Source organism: Periophthalmus magnuspinnatus, chromosome 18 (assembly GCF_009829125.3).
Source record: "Periophthalmus magnuspinnatus isolate fPerMag1 chromosome 18, fPerMag1.2.pri, whole genome shotgun sequence".
NCBI lineage: Eukaryota > Metazoa > Chordata > Actinopteri > Gobiiformes > Gobiidae > Periophthalmus > Periophthalmus magnuspinnatus.
The window spans coordinates 9430406-9447572 of NC_047143.1; the positions used below are offsets into that span (position 1 = coordinate 9430406).

The 17167-nt window shown below is 39.5% G+C and overlaps 1 protein-coding gene across 2 annotated transcripts in view; it reads left to right on the forward strand.

Annotated features, from left to right (window-relative positions):
• The window catches only part of kirrel1a (kirre like nephrin family adhesion molecule 1a), a 76845-nt gene that overhangs the window by 44048 nt on the left and 15630 nt on the right, over positions 1–17167 (forward strand). For both annotated transcript variants that reach the window (XM_033983650.2, XM_033983651.2), the window contains exons 2-7: positions 2981–3130; positions 13412–13561; positions 14115–14272; positions 15612–15762; positions 16319–16424; positions 16984–17132. In XM_033983650.2, coding sequence (XP_033839541.1) covers positions 2981–3130; positions 13412–13561; positions 14115–14272; positions 15612–15762; positions 16319–16424; positions 16984–17132 — 864 coding nt within the window. The remainder of the gene's footprint in view (positions 1–2980; positions 3131–13411; positions 13562–14114; positions 14273–15611; positions 15763–16318; positions 16425–16983; positions 17133–17167) is intronic.

Consider the following 17167-nt stretch of genomic DNA (forward strand, 5'->3'; position numbering starts at 1 on the left):
TTGTTCCCTTGCTCCACCCCTTCACATTTTATTTTTAATATAATTTTAGGTTGATTGTTTTGGTTTTGTTCTTGATAGAATGCAGTTTCCTCAACAAATTCACATTCAAATTTAGGCATGGGATGGTGCAGAAATGCTGTCTCATGACTATTATATGTAACAGGTATATTAGCTGTAGACTGCAGTAGTAGTAGCAGTAGTACTGGCAGCAGTAGTTAGCTATATACTATGACAACAGCACAGATTGTTGGGCTAGGACCAAATAACTAAAGACGCCTTTTAGAGAGAGTGGGCAGAGATTGTATGTTGCTTTAAAGTGCTACCATATATTGGATATTAAGACAGTTAGACAACACTAGTGAATAGTCATTCATAAAATTCAAAGAGCACCAAAAGGTTCATTATGTGGTTCACAATGATATGCACAATTCGGCTAGCTCAAATCATATAACCTACAACCCTCCACAGTTTAGTTCATTGGCTGTGATAATCTTAATAGAGTCCAAATTCACCAGTAGTTCATGAATTTGTTGAGGTAGACTGTTGTATCAAAAAAAAAAAAAAAAAGAAAAAAAAAATGGGAGGTGCGAGCCAAAAGAGGTTGGCTACAGTGAGCCGCCTACCTGGCTGGACTAGAGCAGATGCAGTTTTTAATATAAAGAAGGCTCAAGGATTATTCCATAGCTTGCCATTGAGGAATGAGAACCAATTCTCCTGTATATCTCAGCATCAAATCTCAGTCCCGATGTGGCAAGGACCTGATGACCGGTACGGGCTTCACACGCTCATGTGCTAACCCCACCACTACTTACTATGTGTTGCTGCCGGATAATATGCACCAAGTCATATGGACAGGAGCAATGAACTTGCGAGGGACACAGCGGGGAGGAGAGACAGGGACAACTAAAAGAGCAGGAAATCTGTGGTTTTCACCCAGGTTACACACAGCTAAAATAATGAAGATTCACGACAATATCATGCTAATTATTGTATTATTAATTGCCCCGATACATACTTGCAAGTGCTAATGACACCGATTTGGTATAATAAATCTCATGAAAATGTGTCACACCCCCATTTGTCTAACATTAAGCTAGCAATGACTTAAAAAATAAAAAATAAAAAATTGCAATAAGATTTTTGCATGTAAAGAAAGGGGGAGTCAACTGGACCAAGTGTAGTAGATTGCTGTAGTAGTCACAGTGGTAACACTTTATAATATCTACATTTTAATAGCCTTAAGAAAGCATAAACAAAGACTCTAATCATAATTAATACATTTTTCATTAAGAATGATCCAGGCTTAGAAAACTACTTAGTTAATATCCAAACCTGAACTCCTAACCCTAAGTTACAAATCATGAATCATTCTTAATAAACTATTTCTTGATTTTTTCATTTATTCTTTCTTAAGGCTCTAGTTATTATGAAGTGTACTGTAGTATTTAGTTAAATACTCCAAAATGTACTGGTCAAAACTGCATTTGAGTCCTGCTTTAACTGTACAGAGCCCCAAATGGACAATGGCAGCCAGTGTAGTTGTTCTGATGTGCGATCCTGCTGGATGACTCATAGGGAGGAATGGAGCGGGGGAGACAGAGGGTAAGGGGGAGGGCCCTTACACTTTGGGAATTTTAAAGTGCATATGACATTCATGTTTTTCTAACTGTTACTTGGTTACTTGGTTGTTATATGGGATAGTATGTGTGGTAAATATTTATCATAGTTTTACATCAGTCAAGTGGCAGTTTGTGGAGAAAAGGTTCAGAAGAACTAAAATACAGGAAGTAGTGCTGAGTTCTTAAGTGGAGTACCTCTATCTATGTCATCAATATGCAAAATTCCATCCAAAATACAGTAACAATTTATGCACATGGACAACATTTTTCTTGCAGTGTAAACATTCATTTTGTAAAATCAAAGTGTCATAAGTTAGTTTCAACTACTGTGCAGTTTAGACAAGACAAGTTAGCATTATGGTTGCTAGGAACCAATTGTGGAATTATCTCTATGTATGTCCTATCTGCTGCCCATGTCCAGCCAGGAAATAAAATGATAAAGTTACTCAAAATTAAGATTTTTAGTATAATCTTATTCATATTAAGTATGTTTTAGTGTAAGGAGTAGTCTAACCTGTTATATGCACTTGTCAAATGCACTTTAAACCCTTATGGCTGGAGCTTCTTGTCTGATCTCTCTGTTTTCGTCTTGACTCAGCAATAGCGGTGCTGTGTTCTGATTTGACCTCGTTTTGACAACTTTATCTCTCCTCTTTTTTCCTTTTCTTTTCTTTTTCTGGAAATTGCTTGCTTGATGGACCCCGAGTGATCAGAAGGGACAGGCGGTGGAGTTGGGTTGCGACCAGGGAATGCTCCTTTGAAGCAATTAAGCATGAAACCACACGTGTAATAATAGTGGATGTTGCAATGGTAACAGACAGAAGTGGTTGCTGGGGAGATTTTTTCAGGATGTTCAGGATAGTATGAAATAAAATTAGCAAAATTTGTAGCAAACAACAAAATATCCTTATGTTTTTTATCATGAAATTCTTGGACATAAAAGAGTCTAGTTACCATGACTAGGGATAGTACAAGATTTTGTACCATAAGATCTTGCGAGACAAAACTGCCACAAGATTATGCACACATGAGGAAAATGATCTTGTGAGACTGTTTACATTTGGTTTCTCAAAAAAAAGAAAGAAAAAAACAACAGAAAATTATGTCAAAATCTTGTATTTTTCTTGTGAACCCAGTCTCATGTGTCATCTTGTAGGGACTATCTAATTAAAAATGAATTCTGTTCTTCATTGAAAAAAAATCTAAAACTGAAAATGTAATTGAATTTGAAGCTGTTCACATTATATACTGTTGTGAATCAAATTGCATGAGATATTTTTATTCATGACGCCAACAGTGGAGTCCTAATAATTGCTGTCTACACAAGTAGCTAACATGTCTCCTCCTTTTCTCTCCTCCAGTGTGGACAGCGAGGTTCTCCCAGGAGCCGGCAGACCAGTCGGTGGTGCGGGGCCAGAGGGTGCTGCTCTCTTGTGTAGTCTTCAACTACTCGGGCATCGTTCAGTGGACTAAAGATGGACTGGCCCTGGGCATCGGAGAGGACCTGCAGGGTGAGACTAGATATCCCACAATCCCTCACTGCTCCCTCTGCATCATGAGACTAGGGATATTAAGATTATTCAGTTAATTGATTATTGTAATTGTAATTATTTAGGTCACAGAGAATCGTAAGAAGCAAAAATAAGCTATTTCGGTTCTATCTATTTATATCACATTATCTTTACTTTATTTCATAAAGCTGGCCACTTACATCTTATTTAATGCCAGAGAAACAGGAAGTGTATAGTTAGCATTCTGTTGTTAATAGTAGTGCAACAAAAGCGCTTAAAAGTGCTTAAAAGCTCATCATGGTGAATAAGTAGAATATAAGATATAAGGTATAAGGTAAGTGAGGAGTTACTAAGGACCACTGCAAACTGTTTAAAATGTACTAATTCTGTTTTTCGCCTTTTTAAGACAATAAAAAAAGACTTACAATGTCTTTATATGACTAAACAAGTAAGGACCTACAGGCCTACTGCAGGCTGAGACTACATATCCCACAATCCCTTACTGTGTCATGTTACTAAGACAGGCCCCAGACATGACTAGTGCTCTGGGTGGGAGCGGCTGGAAGGCAGACCAAGCGCCCACAGCTGGACCAGTTACAATTAGTGAATCATTTATTGTTCACTTGGTTGACTACACAGGGAAAAATGTGTCTGCCACTATATTTGGAGGGAGTGCAAGCTTCGAAACAACGAAGAATAGTTAAATTGTATGATTAGTCTATTATGTTTTTATATTGACAACAATGGCTATGTTTATATGAAATCTGATCTAATTATGGGGTTATCTGATTATTCTAGCTATTCGGATTTTTACAGGAGGTGTAAGTGTACCAACTTATCAAATCTGTGGTGATAGGTAACCAAAACCCAACTATCCTGTGCAGTTATTCATGGCCTAAACCTGGGCTAAACAGGGAGTAAACCGGGACTAAACCTGGACTAAACCACAATTAAAACCCTGGACTTAACTCCTGGACTAAACTGTGTCTTAACCGTGATTTAACCAGGACTTAACCAGGACTAAACCAGGACTGAAGCAGGACCTAACCAGGACTTAAAGCCAGGACTTAAAACTGGAGCTTAACCAGAATTAAACCAGGGCTATCAGTGAATCAATGAGATTCCTGAGCCATTCTCTGGAAGATATAGACTTGTTTTAATATCCAGGATGATTCAGAACACATGCAGTTCACCTAAAATTATTTTCCTAACGTTGAAATTGTGTCTTTTTACTGAGCAGTAGTATCTGTTTAGTAGTGAAAAAAAAAAGGATTTCGTGTGTTTAAGTCTGAAAACCAGAGGCCAAAAGCTGAACTAACTTTTCCATTTAGTTGCACACCAAGAAGTAATGCTCCATCTGATTGGCCCATTATTTATGAGAGTGGTTGCCATGCGCGCTGTCATAATGTATGGATATTGCACATGTTGATATTAGAGTGAGTTACATTTGCATTTTAATGTTCCGTTTTCAAACATCTTATTCACTTTATATTACGGGCCAGCACTTATTGAAAGCTGCAATAGAGAAATGAAAGCAATGCCATTCATGCTTGCATTAAGTAAAAACATTATTAACATCCTGCAAGTATCTAACAACAATTATTCAATAACTATGGTAGCACTGGTTTCCTTAATGATGTAATCTCTTTAAATGAAATGTTCAGTGAATTGATACTCTGTAATTAGTAGAAGATTAATGAACCTATATTTTGATTATTGCCTGGAGAACAATAACACAGAATGATTGAAGACAGATGCAGACAACAGGTGTGGACACTATTCAGAAAATGTACTTTTTACACATCTGGTGTCACTTGTGTTTGACAAAAGTTATTTAAAAAGTAGGATTTAATAGATCAAAATGAATTATATTAGAGTTGTCCTTTAGAATGTAGTGTTTGTACTATGGGCCCTGTGCAGTAATTTCATTTGGGTTCACTTAGGGCGGACTCAGACTTGGCATTTTGATTTGTGCTGTGCTCACATGATAGCGTAGGATTCTGTGACCGGCACTTACACCCGCATCATGTAGCAGTATTTGTTTATATGTTCCATGCCCAACGACTTGTCTCTGACATATCTCTGAAATAGTGATGCAAAAATAAGTCTTGATGTAATACGCACTCTTCTGTGAGTTTATGGATTAAACAACAGCACAACAGGAGATGAGGCTATAAAAATTCTATCCGCTGTCCTTACTCAAGGTAATCACAGATCTGGCAGTAGTAATATATGTGCGTGTATATGAGGAACTGTGCTGTGCTTTAGCCCACCTCCTCATACTGTGCCAAACACCAGAGCCTGCCATGCCTGGGCATGAATTGTCTGCATTCACACTGGACAAACATGCTGCGCTTTAGGGGCTTTCCATGCTTAATCATCATCATTAGCCATGATCTAGAACTAGCCTACCTTTGATAGGCCTTGACCTGGTTTATACCTGGTTTAAACATGGTGCACTTGAAAAGCCATATTGTGGAAAAATGTGAGTGCATATTTGCAAACAACTGCCTTATTGTACAATTATACAGTTTCACACAATTATAATAATTTGGTGTGATATGTATTGCTCGCCAGTTTATTTTAAATCAACATTTGTTCATAAGAAGTATTTACTATAATCATTCACATGTGTCAAGTGTCTATTCTTATTTATCCAAACACATCACAAAGTCTGCTCACTTGTACTTGGTCTCCTGTCTAGTAAACACTACAGGACTCTCGGAGGTTGAGATAGGGTCATTTGAAACACATTAGTTTGTTGCACTGCTCTGAATGCTGTGGAGGGTACTGTCAGTTGGAGGATTGTGCCATGGACATCTGTCAGAGTTTAATAAGCAGCTGTGTGGGATAACTGTGTCACTCTCACCGAACGCTCGGATTAGTGCACAACTGCCCCCACTCGTTGTCCATTCACTATTTATTTATTTATTTGATCAGCTTTTTTGTATTTTTATTCCAAAAATAGACATAAATAAAAGCATGTACTTGTGTTTATTGTACTGAAAAACATGGACCTAAAATGTTGTTCCCTTGGCTATAATCTTTCACAGTATGGCATACAACTCATCTCTACGGAGAATATTCCAAAGTATGGTTTTAACTTTCTATTTGCATGGAATCATGCAAGTGACGTGCTACCCCCAGAAAGTTCCAAACTGTACCTTTAAACGGTGCAGGGGTCTACAGTTATTCCTCATTTACCTTATGCATTCCGAGCATCCTAATTATTCATTACAATGGGTTTGTAAGCCCTTGTCACAACTTTCAAACCAGAGTGGAGCTTTGCTGTGAAGTTAAACTAATAGCAACTAGCATGCCAACCGCACACTTCCTGATTCTCTGTCTCTAAAACACTTCATAATTAAAGACAGACTGAATAGTGTGGTCTTATTTTGACCTCAAGAGCTGCTTATACAATATATTTGTACTGGGACAAGACACATTTTGCGCAAGTGCATGCAAAAAGTCAACATTTTATATGTTTGAGTGTAGCTTTGAAAATTCTGTTGTCAACAGTTTTATTGATATAATTCTGCACAGACTTTACAGTGCCTCTTAAAATGCAACATTTTTACTTTGGCTGCCACATTCTGTTTTGCATAATTGATAAACCTGCAATCACTGGTCTGTGCCCAAATGCCCTGCCCTGCACTAAATAGATAATAAGATATTTTTATGTGCACAACACAATTTAGTTTGTCGTATTTCTCATCCAAAAATAGCCAAAGCAGGTCATTTTAACATAATACTATCTGACATAAGCCCAGGAGGTTGGCATTTGGGGTTAGCAACACTGTCCACTAACGTTTGCTGACACCATTTAATTTCGCTGAATGCTAGTTTACTTAAGCTAGCTCCTGGAGGCTAATTTGACCAGCGCAATCCCGCTTTGTATCATATTGTCAAACGCTGCCACTTATTTAGTCCGATAATAGATGAAAGCTCCCCGAGACCCCATGGTGCAGCAGTCCCCTGGGCGCATTTAGCAGACAGTGATTGAGAAGTGGCGCGTCTTCACCTCTGTCATGTCACAACTCGATTTTATCTGGTCTTATTGAAAGCTGTGACGCTAACTGATCTAGCCACTGCCATGCCATCCATTCTGAACGTATCATTTTTGTCCAAGTATGGGCGAGCGGTGATGATGTATGACACTGCGCTGTCAGCTCGGATGGACGTGACCGGAGTGATGGTGAAACATGGAGGAACAGTAGTGAGGGTGTTATGTTTTGGAGAGTTGTACGATGGTCAAGAACCAACCTGCAAATTTAACCAAAAAAAAAAAAAAAAAAATCTAAAATTGTATTAAGTTTAGAAAAAAAGACATTTAAGTATAGAAAAATAAAATCAGAACTCAAACATAAAAATTCTACTTGCAACAAAAACAAAATGAATAAAGACAACACACAATGGACACAATATATGTGGAAAATGGAAAATCTTGTTTTCAAAATATGGTTCTCTCTTGGTAACAGTGTAAAAATCTATCTATCTATCTATCTATCTATCCATTTATTTATTTATTTACTTAAAAGCCCTGTACCTGAATTAGTTTCTTTTAGCAGTTTTGGCAGTTTGCAGTTGTCCAAAGTGATTCCTCCCTTGATTTATGCATTTCTAGCATCCTAATTATATTATACCCTGATTAGTCCTTAAGTGGTTTTCGCAGCTTGACCACGACCTTAAAGCGAACAACAACCAGCAAGCGAACCAAGCACTTCCTAATTGTCTGACGATAACACACTTTCTAATTAGATGCAGATAGTAAACTGTAAACTAAGCAATACAATTACAATATAATATTTAACATACATTTTGCTCAAATACATGGGAAAAAATCTGGTATAATATAATATTTTTTGCTTTTATTTGCTTTTATTCATATTTTTCTTTTTCTTTTGTTTTTTAGTTTTTTGTCTTTATGTTTCACTATTTGTTTTGGTCCTCTGTGTATTTATTTCCTTATCACTCCTGACTCTCTCCCACTCTCTCCTCTTTTGTTCCTGTTCCTTGATATTTGCTCTGCACCCTGAACTCCCCAAGCCCCCTCCCTCCTTTCTCTCTCTGTCTCTCTATCTCTCCCCTTGTAACCTTATTGTCCCTATAACACCCTACCTCACTCACTCTCCCAAAGCTTATAACACATTCAAGAACACGCCTTGCTTTTTTCCACGCCCTATATATATGTACCCCCACTCTCCCCGCTATCCTCTACTAGGTTGTGCACATTTCACATGCTAATTTATATACAACATCCGGGCGCACACATTGCGAGGATAAGGAAGGTTAGCCAGATAGGAGGGCTAGTGCTAGACAAATTTTAACATGCTAACTTGCTCCATTTCTAGGCAGCATGACTTTAGCTGCATTGATTACTGTGTTCTAAAATGGTCCTGGTCCCTTAATAGAGGTGGGTAGAGCAACCAAAAATTGTACTCAAATAAAAGTAACATTACTTCAGAATAATTTTAATCAAGTAGAAGTACAAAGTAAGTAGTGGCCCAAGAAATTACTAAAGTAAGAGTAATTTACAAGTAAGTGTCATGACCTAACACGTGGTTTATAATTTGAAATGAATGTAATAATGAAGGTCAAAACATAAAATAATGCATAAAATCTGGTATTCTCAAAGGATAGTAAAAAAAAATGAGCTAAATTAAATCAATCTGAAGGAGCGAAGCAAGAAACACCAATCTTCAAATAATTTCATATTGTCAACATTAAGCTTTTGTCGCTTGCAGACTTACTCACAGTAGGAAAAGGAACCAAAAGTGCTGCTATAAAACTACTCTAAAAAGTAAAATTTCTTTAAAAAGTTACTTAAGTAAATGTAATTGAGTAAATGTAACTGAGTACCACCCACCTCTGCATACTGAGGTCTCTCTCCCCTCTCTTCTCTCTTTGGGCGCCACCTGCTGGAGAGAATGCAGTACCGGGTGATAGGCACAGCTGGGGAGATGGAGGGGGAAAGGAGGAGGAGGGAGGAGGAAGAGAGGAGGCTCTGTGTGTCAGGGTATACATGCTACGACTGCATTAATGTATAGGATAAGATGTATAGAGGTCAGTAGAGGGCTAGCATGCAAGCTAACAGGCTGCACTGCAAAATATTGGTTAAATTGGAATGACTTGATTTTAGTAGTCTGGAGGTTAGATAATTACTTGATGAAAGGTGCACTGTTTCTTTTCCAATTGTTTCCACACAGATGTTTTTGCTTTCCCTGGAATGTTCCACTGTATGACATTAACCATATCTATCTTGCACTTATTCATTGTGTTTTTATTGCTCAAAAATACATTGAAAAACTCGCAGTCAGATCTCTGGAGAGTGTGGTCACCTCTCTAGAGATCTGACCTGTAATTTGGCCTACTGACTTCACCTGCTATGGAGATGGACAAGTTTAATGCCATACTGTGAAACATTCCAGGCATTTGGACTGCTTGTCTCCGCGATCTTGTCCTTTTGGTCTGTACCCAAAACTCATAACCACAAGTGAGGGTACGAATGTAGAATGACCGGTAAATTAAGACAGCCTTTCGACTCAGCTCCATTTATACCACAACAGTCCAATACACCCACTGCATCACTGCAGACGTTGCACCGATCCTCCTGTCAGTCTCCATCCTTCCTTCACTCGTGAACAAAACCACAAGATACTTGAATTCCTCCACTCCTCCACCTTGGATTTGGAGGAGCTGATTCTCATCCCAGCTGCTTCATACTTGGCTGTAAACCGCCCCATTGCATGTTGCAGGTCCTGGTTCGATGAAGCCATCAGGAGATCATCTGCAAACAGTAGAGATGAAATCCTGTGGTCCCTGAACTGGACCTGCTACAGCCCCTGAATGCACCTGGTCAGCCCTGATGGAGTCCAACATCCTGGTCTAGTCATACAGTTGCCAGACAATTCCTTAGCAAAAGGCCCCGGGCCCGAAAATCACGGAGCACCCCTAGGGAACACACGAGGAACATGGTCAAATGCCTTCTCTGTATCCATAAACCACATGTGGATTGGTTCGGCAAACTCCTATGAACCGAGCCAGCGCCTAAGGGAGAATATAGAGCTGATCCAGTGTTCTGCGACCAGAACAAAACCAACACTGCTCCTTCTGCATCCAAGGTTCAACTATCAGTTGGGTTCCCCTCTCCTCCTGTACCCTGGAATTGACCTTATTAAGGAGGCTGAGGTTTGTGATTCCCCCGTAGTTGGAACACACCCACCATTACCCTTCTTAAACAGAGGGACCACCACCCTGGTCTGCCAATGCAACTGCCACGCAGTGTTGCAGATGCATGTCAGCCAAGACAGCCCCACAAAATTCAGAGACTTAAGCTACTCGAGGATGGATCTCATTGCCAATCACCAGGGTGATGGATGTGTCCACCTCTGAGTCCACCTCCTTGAGGAGGAGAAAGCAGAGACTGGAGAAGAGCTTTGTGCATTTGTGGACACGGAAGATGTCTGTGCTTTTTTTCAACAGAATCTTACAAAAGTTAGATTTTTCGTGTTCTTCTTATTCCGCTGTTGTAACGCTTTGACCGATCAGATTGCTTCCAACGAGAGTCATCCCACATTAATAATGTGTAGAACTCAATTCAGAGTAACAATTCAGAGGTTATTGCCCCCCTGAGCATTGGCATTGGGTGATTTGCCAGACTTTTCTTTGCAGTGCCTCTCCAAACTTCTCCCAATCCCAAGTTTTTGCCTCCGTGACTGCACGAATTGCAGCCCTCTTGGCCCACTGGCACTCTTGAACTGTCTTAGGAGTCTCACAAGCTCCTTCTCCTCCTCCTTCTGTAGCCTAACAGCATCCCTTACCTCCAGCGTCCACCACAGGGTTCTGAGTTGCTGCATCATCAGTAGAGGTGGAGAACATGGCTTGGACTCCGTGTCCCTAGCCCCGGGATCTGGGAGAATCCAGATGTTCTCAACAGACTCTCAAGATAAGCTTGGGACTGCCAGGTCTGTCTGGCTCCTTTGCCAGTGGATCCAGTTCACCACCAGGTGGTGATTAGTTGACAGCTCTGCCCCTCTCTGTCAGATCATTAACCTCTGGCCTAGGGTGTCCTGGTGCCACATGCACTGATGGGCACCCTTGTGCTCAAACATGGTGTTTGTTATGGACAAACTGTGGCTATACAATACAGAACACCGAACGGGTTCAGATTAGGGAGGCTGTTTGTCCCGATCAGCCCTCTCCAGGTGTCACTGTCATTGCCTACGTGAGCATTGAAGTTCCCCAGTTGAAGAACAGATTCCCAGGTTGGTGCACTGTCCAGTATCTCTCCAAGGGACTCCAAGAAGGCCGGATACTCTGCACTGCTGTTTGGCCCATAGGCCAACACAACAGTGAGAGACCTGTTCCTGAAGGCAGAGAGACGCAACCCCCTCTTTCACTGGGGTGAACTCCAACACATGGCTGAGCTGTAGGGCAATAGGCAAACCCACACCAGCCCACCACTCCTCTCAAGGAGTCCCACCCCTTGCGAGGAGTTGGGTTCCAGAGCCCAAGCTGTGCGTGGAGGTGAGGCCAACTATATCTAGTCAATAATGCTCAATCTCCTGCACAAGCTCCAGTAAGGTGACGTCCCATGTCCGGAGATCCAATAAATACCTTACTGGAGGTGTAGTTTATAAAGTGTGTTTTCCATATACAAACACTATTCTAAGTTAGAAAATGTGAAATACTTATACCCAAGGTGACCAAAAGCATGGTTAAAAGGGAATTAAAGCCACAAGAATGTATAAATGTGTTCGTAAAAGGCTCACATTACACCATATTCTCATTTATGATGTTTCCTCATACCTGATGTTGTGTTTTCTTTCATTCAGACATGTTTAACACACAAATCCTGTATATTTAGGTTGAGTTCTTCTCGGAAAACACTGTTCCACCTTGTGATGTCATGTGGTAAGGAACTGCTCCACTGTGTTTTTAAACTCCATACACCTTCACTAGAATCAGTCATTTAGATGAGTTCAGCCCTGGAATTGCTCTACTGAACTAAAGGCAAAAGGTACCTGAAAACTTCCACTACATGACATCACAAGGTGGGACAGAGCATTTTGAGTCTTGAAGATGTAGAGAGGCTAATAATAAAGGATAACTCAAACATGTGTGAATTAAGCAAAAAAAACAACTTTGGGTATTTTTTTGATGAGGTAACAACATTATAACCTGGCTTAACGCTCATAAGACTCAATTTTGTGTGACATATTTTAATAATACCTTTTGCACACATTGGATAAAGTTTTAGCATAAAAAATGTAACAAAATGAATGGGACTCCTATGGTGTAAGATAACAGTATGTGTATATGAGCTGTGTGCAGTCAGCGGACCACGGCTCACAGCAGGACATTGTATTTTTATTTATTTTTTTCCTGACCAGGCTCGTCTGAGAGAACAGTGTCCTGGCGCTCTCACCTCTGCCACACTTCCTCCAGACTACAACTGTTAATGCCATATAGTGTTGTCACGATATGAAATTTTCAAACTCTATTTCAGTACTGAGGAATAGACTTGATACTAAATAACGATTCTGATACCACAATGATAAAAACACTCTTTATTTATACAATTGAATGCCATTTTCAACATAATAGTACTTTCCTTTATATTATCATGTGGTGCTACATTTGTGCAATCCCTCTGTTGCCTAGGTAAGTTCCATAGTGGTCCACAGGCTTATCCTTGTTCTTATACAGCCACATTCTAAAGCTACTCAGGAAAGGTTAATTTCTGTCCCGTGAATGTTATTAGCATCGATACTTGTTCAAATGACTATCTAGGTTCGATACCAGTTTTAGTATCGATTAGTATCTGATTTTTGATGCTTCTGATGACCCCACTGCCATACAAGGACCTTCATTTGACATTTTCACTTCAAAATACACAGTTTTAATTCCCAAGGCCCAGTGACTAGTAGTTTAATGAGAGTCCCTTTAATCAAGTTGCTTAGTACCATTTTACTCTAATTAGACATTGTGTCTATTAAAAGCTCTCTGGAAGTGGGTGTTAGCATGCTAGTTTTTGTTAGCTTTACAAAACAAAACTCTGGTTTCTGAAAGTGCTTCTAAACTCATTGTGGTGAGTAATTAGGAATGTGTGGAGATGAGGAATAACTTTGGACCACTGAAAAACATTTAAAATGAAAAGCAGGTACAGCACTTTTAAAGATCTAATTTCAAATCAATTTAAATGCCCTCCATTCTGTTATAATATTGTCTTCAGAGCACAACTCTAAACCATGTTACTCTCCACATGTGCTTGTATTGCAGCATGGCCCAGATACCGGGTGCTCCGTGTGCAGGAGCTTGGTCAGTACAACCTGGAGATCCTGTCTGCAGACCTATCTGACGACGCCCAGTATGAGTGCCAAGCCCCCGACGCTGCCTTGAGGTCCAGACGAGCCAAACTCACCCTCCTCAGTAAGTCTAAGGGCAATCAATCCCGCAGTGCAAAGTGGTGTTAGTGTTACAGAGAGACAAGGCGATAGCCAATGGTTTTATCATTTGATTTATGGACAGTTTTAAGGTCCATTCAAAATTTCTGCCATCTTATTAGCAAATATAATATCCTGATATTCTATTGTATATAGACTGTGCTCTTACTGTTATAAAAAAGTACTACAATCACAATGTAACCTGGGTTGCCAGTGCCTTAAAGTGGACCTATTATGCAAAATTAACTTATAATAGTTTCCGCTTCTCAATTTCCGCTTCACAATTTTTCAACCTTGAAGTCTGAGCAGACTTGTTTCTTTTATGAACTTGTTTTAGATCAATATTGACATTTAAAATGTCCAAATTATACTACAATGATCCAAGGATAGATATACATAATAACCATACAGCAGACAAAAGACAGATGTCTCCTTTAAGAGCATGTGTTTATCTGCTAATGTACCTGGCTTATAATTAAAGTTTTCCGCAGTATATGACCAAGTCTATATATTAATATCTCTGCTTTGTTTCCCTGCAGTCCCCCCAGATGACCCGGTCATAGACGGTGGCCCCGAAGTGCTGCTGAACGCTGGGGAGTCGTACAACCTGAGCTGTGTGTCCCGAGGGGCCAAACCTGCCTCTGTCATCGAGTGGCTGAAGGACGGCCTGCCAACAGAGGGCGCTGTCAGTGTCACGGTAAGGATAACATAATGCATTGCACATTAGATTTATTTGTCTATCTTTGTCGATTTCATTTCATAGAGATCCAACTTAGCCAGTGATAAAGCATTGTCAATACCATTCAAAGCACAGAACATATTGTATGTATAAAACATGTAGCTACAGTCATTAACATTTTAGTGATTGGATAAAATGGATGGTAGCTTATTTTATCACATGAAAAAGTAAATTGTCAAAAAGTACTGAAAGCGAGTGTCTGCAGTGTGTTCTCCTACTGGTTTCAATAAGGTACTACAATCACTACAAAAATTCCAGAAATGTTCCAAAAACATCCATGGGAACTGACTAGGGAATTTTGTGAATTGTCTAAATTATATTCAAATATATTCTTCCTATTTGAACAACTAAACATATTTAATGGAAAATATATTGCCTCCCAGTATTACAGTTAATCCAACAAGAGCCAAATGAGCTTCCATTAACTTTATAAAACTGGTCGCACTGATGAACGAATGGCTGCAGGTGTTAGGGTTTAGGTAGAGTCGTTTTAGGTTGATTTCAGTCTGACTTTAGTCATAGGAACTTGAGAGACTTGTGAGGCTCATTGTACTTTCTGATTGGAGTATCATCATAAGAAACAACCAAAGCAAACCAAGTGAAAACAGCAACAACTTGGCCATCATGTCCAATGTTTTCGTAATTAAGAATATACCAATATTACCATTGAAATTTGATTTTGAAATTGAAATTTTGATGTTTACCTTGTATACAAGAACATAGATAGCTGAAGGGCAAATCCAGAATGATATCTGTATTTTTTTATACACACTGATATTAGTTTGGTCCCCATGTCCTCCATTGGTCTCAAGCCCGGTAAAACATGATCATGCAATCAGATTTCTTTTTTCTTTTCAGTGACACATGAGAAACGATAGTAGCTCATTGTTCACCTATGATTTACAAATAAAATCAAATTGATCTCACCTCCGATTAACAGAGTTTAGTGCTTCACTCATTCATTTGGCAAAAATCCGCAATGTTTTTCAACCTCCTGTGAATTTTTTTTTCCTTTATTTCCAATACGGACAGACCATGCATGTCCCGATCAGCTAATCAACCTCTCAATCAGACCCATTTGAAAACGGGAAGATTCGCCAGTGACCAGACTCACATCTTCGTAAAGTTTTGAAGAAGTGTGTATTCTGGATCCCAGGCAACATGTTTATGATATTTAAAATAAAATATCAGCATACCCTCCTTTTAAAAAAAGAAATAGCTTTATATTATGGCCCTGTATTAATAATAGTAATACCTTTCATTTATATGGTACTATGCATGTGTGTGAACTATACAGGAGGTGCTTCCGGACAGAAAAAGGGTAACTACGCGGAGCTACCTGCCTGTCCATCCGGTGGATACTGACACTGGGAGGAACTTCAGCTGTGTGACCACCAACCAAGCCGTGCCCACAGGCAAAAGCACAACTGTCACACTCAACGTGCACCGTAAGAACAATGCAATACTTCATACTATACTGTGTGCTACAACTATATGAGGAGCATTTTTCTGAATGCTCTTAAGGTGCATATGGTAGATTACACTACACATTTTACTAGAACATAGTTAACATTATTCTATTTAAAATTCAAGAAGTCTTACCTCTGGCTTTGACCTGGTTTTGTCTTGGATTGCAGGTAATTTTGTTCAGTTTTGTTCTGGATAAAACCTGGATTAACCCTAGTTTAGTTCAAGTTTAGGGTTTTGTCCTGGTTTTGTCTTGTTTTAGCTCTGATTGGGATTTTGTGGGGGTTAGACCTGGTTTTCTTAAGACCTGATTTGGTCCTTGCCTAGTCCTTACTTTAAATGATTAAGTCCAATCATCACCTTGATTAAGACCTAGTTTGGCCTAGTTTCAGTTCTGCTTTAGCTATGATTACAAGTGCTAGGTATCTACGGGTCCCAAAAAGATGAATTTTCAATTGTGAAAAGTCCTGAAAATATTGCCTATAACCAGGAAGCTGAACTTATGAATACCCATGACTTAATTGTCCTCTCTTCTAGATCCTCCCACAGTGACCTTGTCCATAGAGCCCCGGTCGGTTTTGGAGGGGGACCGCGTCACCTTTACCTGCCAAGCCCACGCCAACCCTCCCATCATGGGCTACAGGTCTGTGCCACACCATACCTCTATCCCCTGTATGTTCCAGACTCAGGGTCACCAGATTTTCAGCGAGCAACAAGCAAATTTACTTCTTTTTTATTAACACAACCAACATAAACATAACAAAACAAGAGGCGCTTGACAAGCCTGGGAAATTAAATTATACATTTAAATAGATACATAATATATAAGGAGAATTATTGCAACTAAATAAAAACAAACACAAAGTGAGGTGCAGGGGAAAAATAATACTTAACTGTTAAATATGATGTGATAGGTCTTGTACAGATGGTATGTTTTGATAGCTTTTTTTTTTCACATTTTCTTGCCAGTATAATAAGACTTTGTATGAGAAGAGAAAGGACTTTTGTTATGGGTGGCTTATAAAAGTAAAAGAAATAGTATTTATTGGAAGCTTTGTTTAGTATTTTTTTTTCTGATAATGGCAAAATCAGGTATTGTTTAAATTGTTTAATATATTGAAAAAAATTAAATGATAAGTCGCTATAAAGAAGCAGACATGGCAACCAGGTCTGAAGGGTTTATTCTTGTGTTTTTGTCACAGATGGGCGAAGGGCGGTGTAGTGCTACAGGGGGCACGGGAGAGCGTCTTCACCACTAAAGCTGACCACTCCTTCTTCACTGAGCCTGTGTCCTGTCTGGTGTTCAATGCTGTGGGCAAGACCAACGTCAGCATCCTGGTCGACGTGCACTGTGAGTCCCGTTACATATCTCAAATTAGGGTTGAG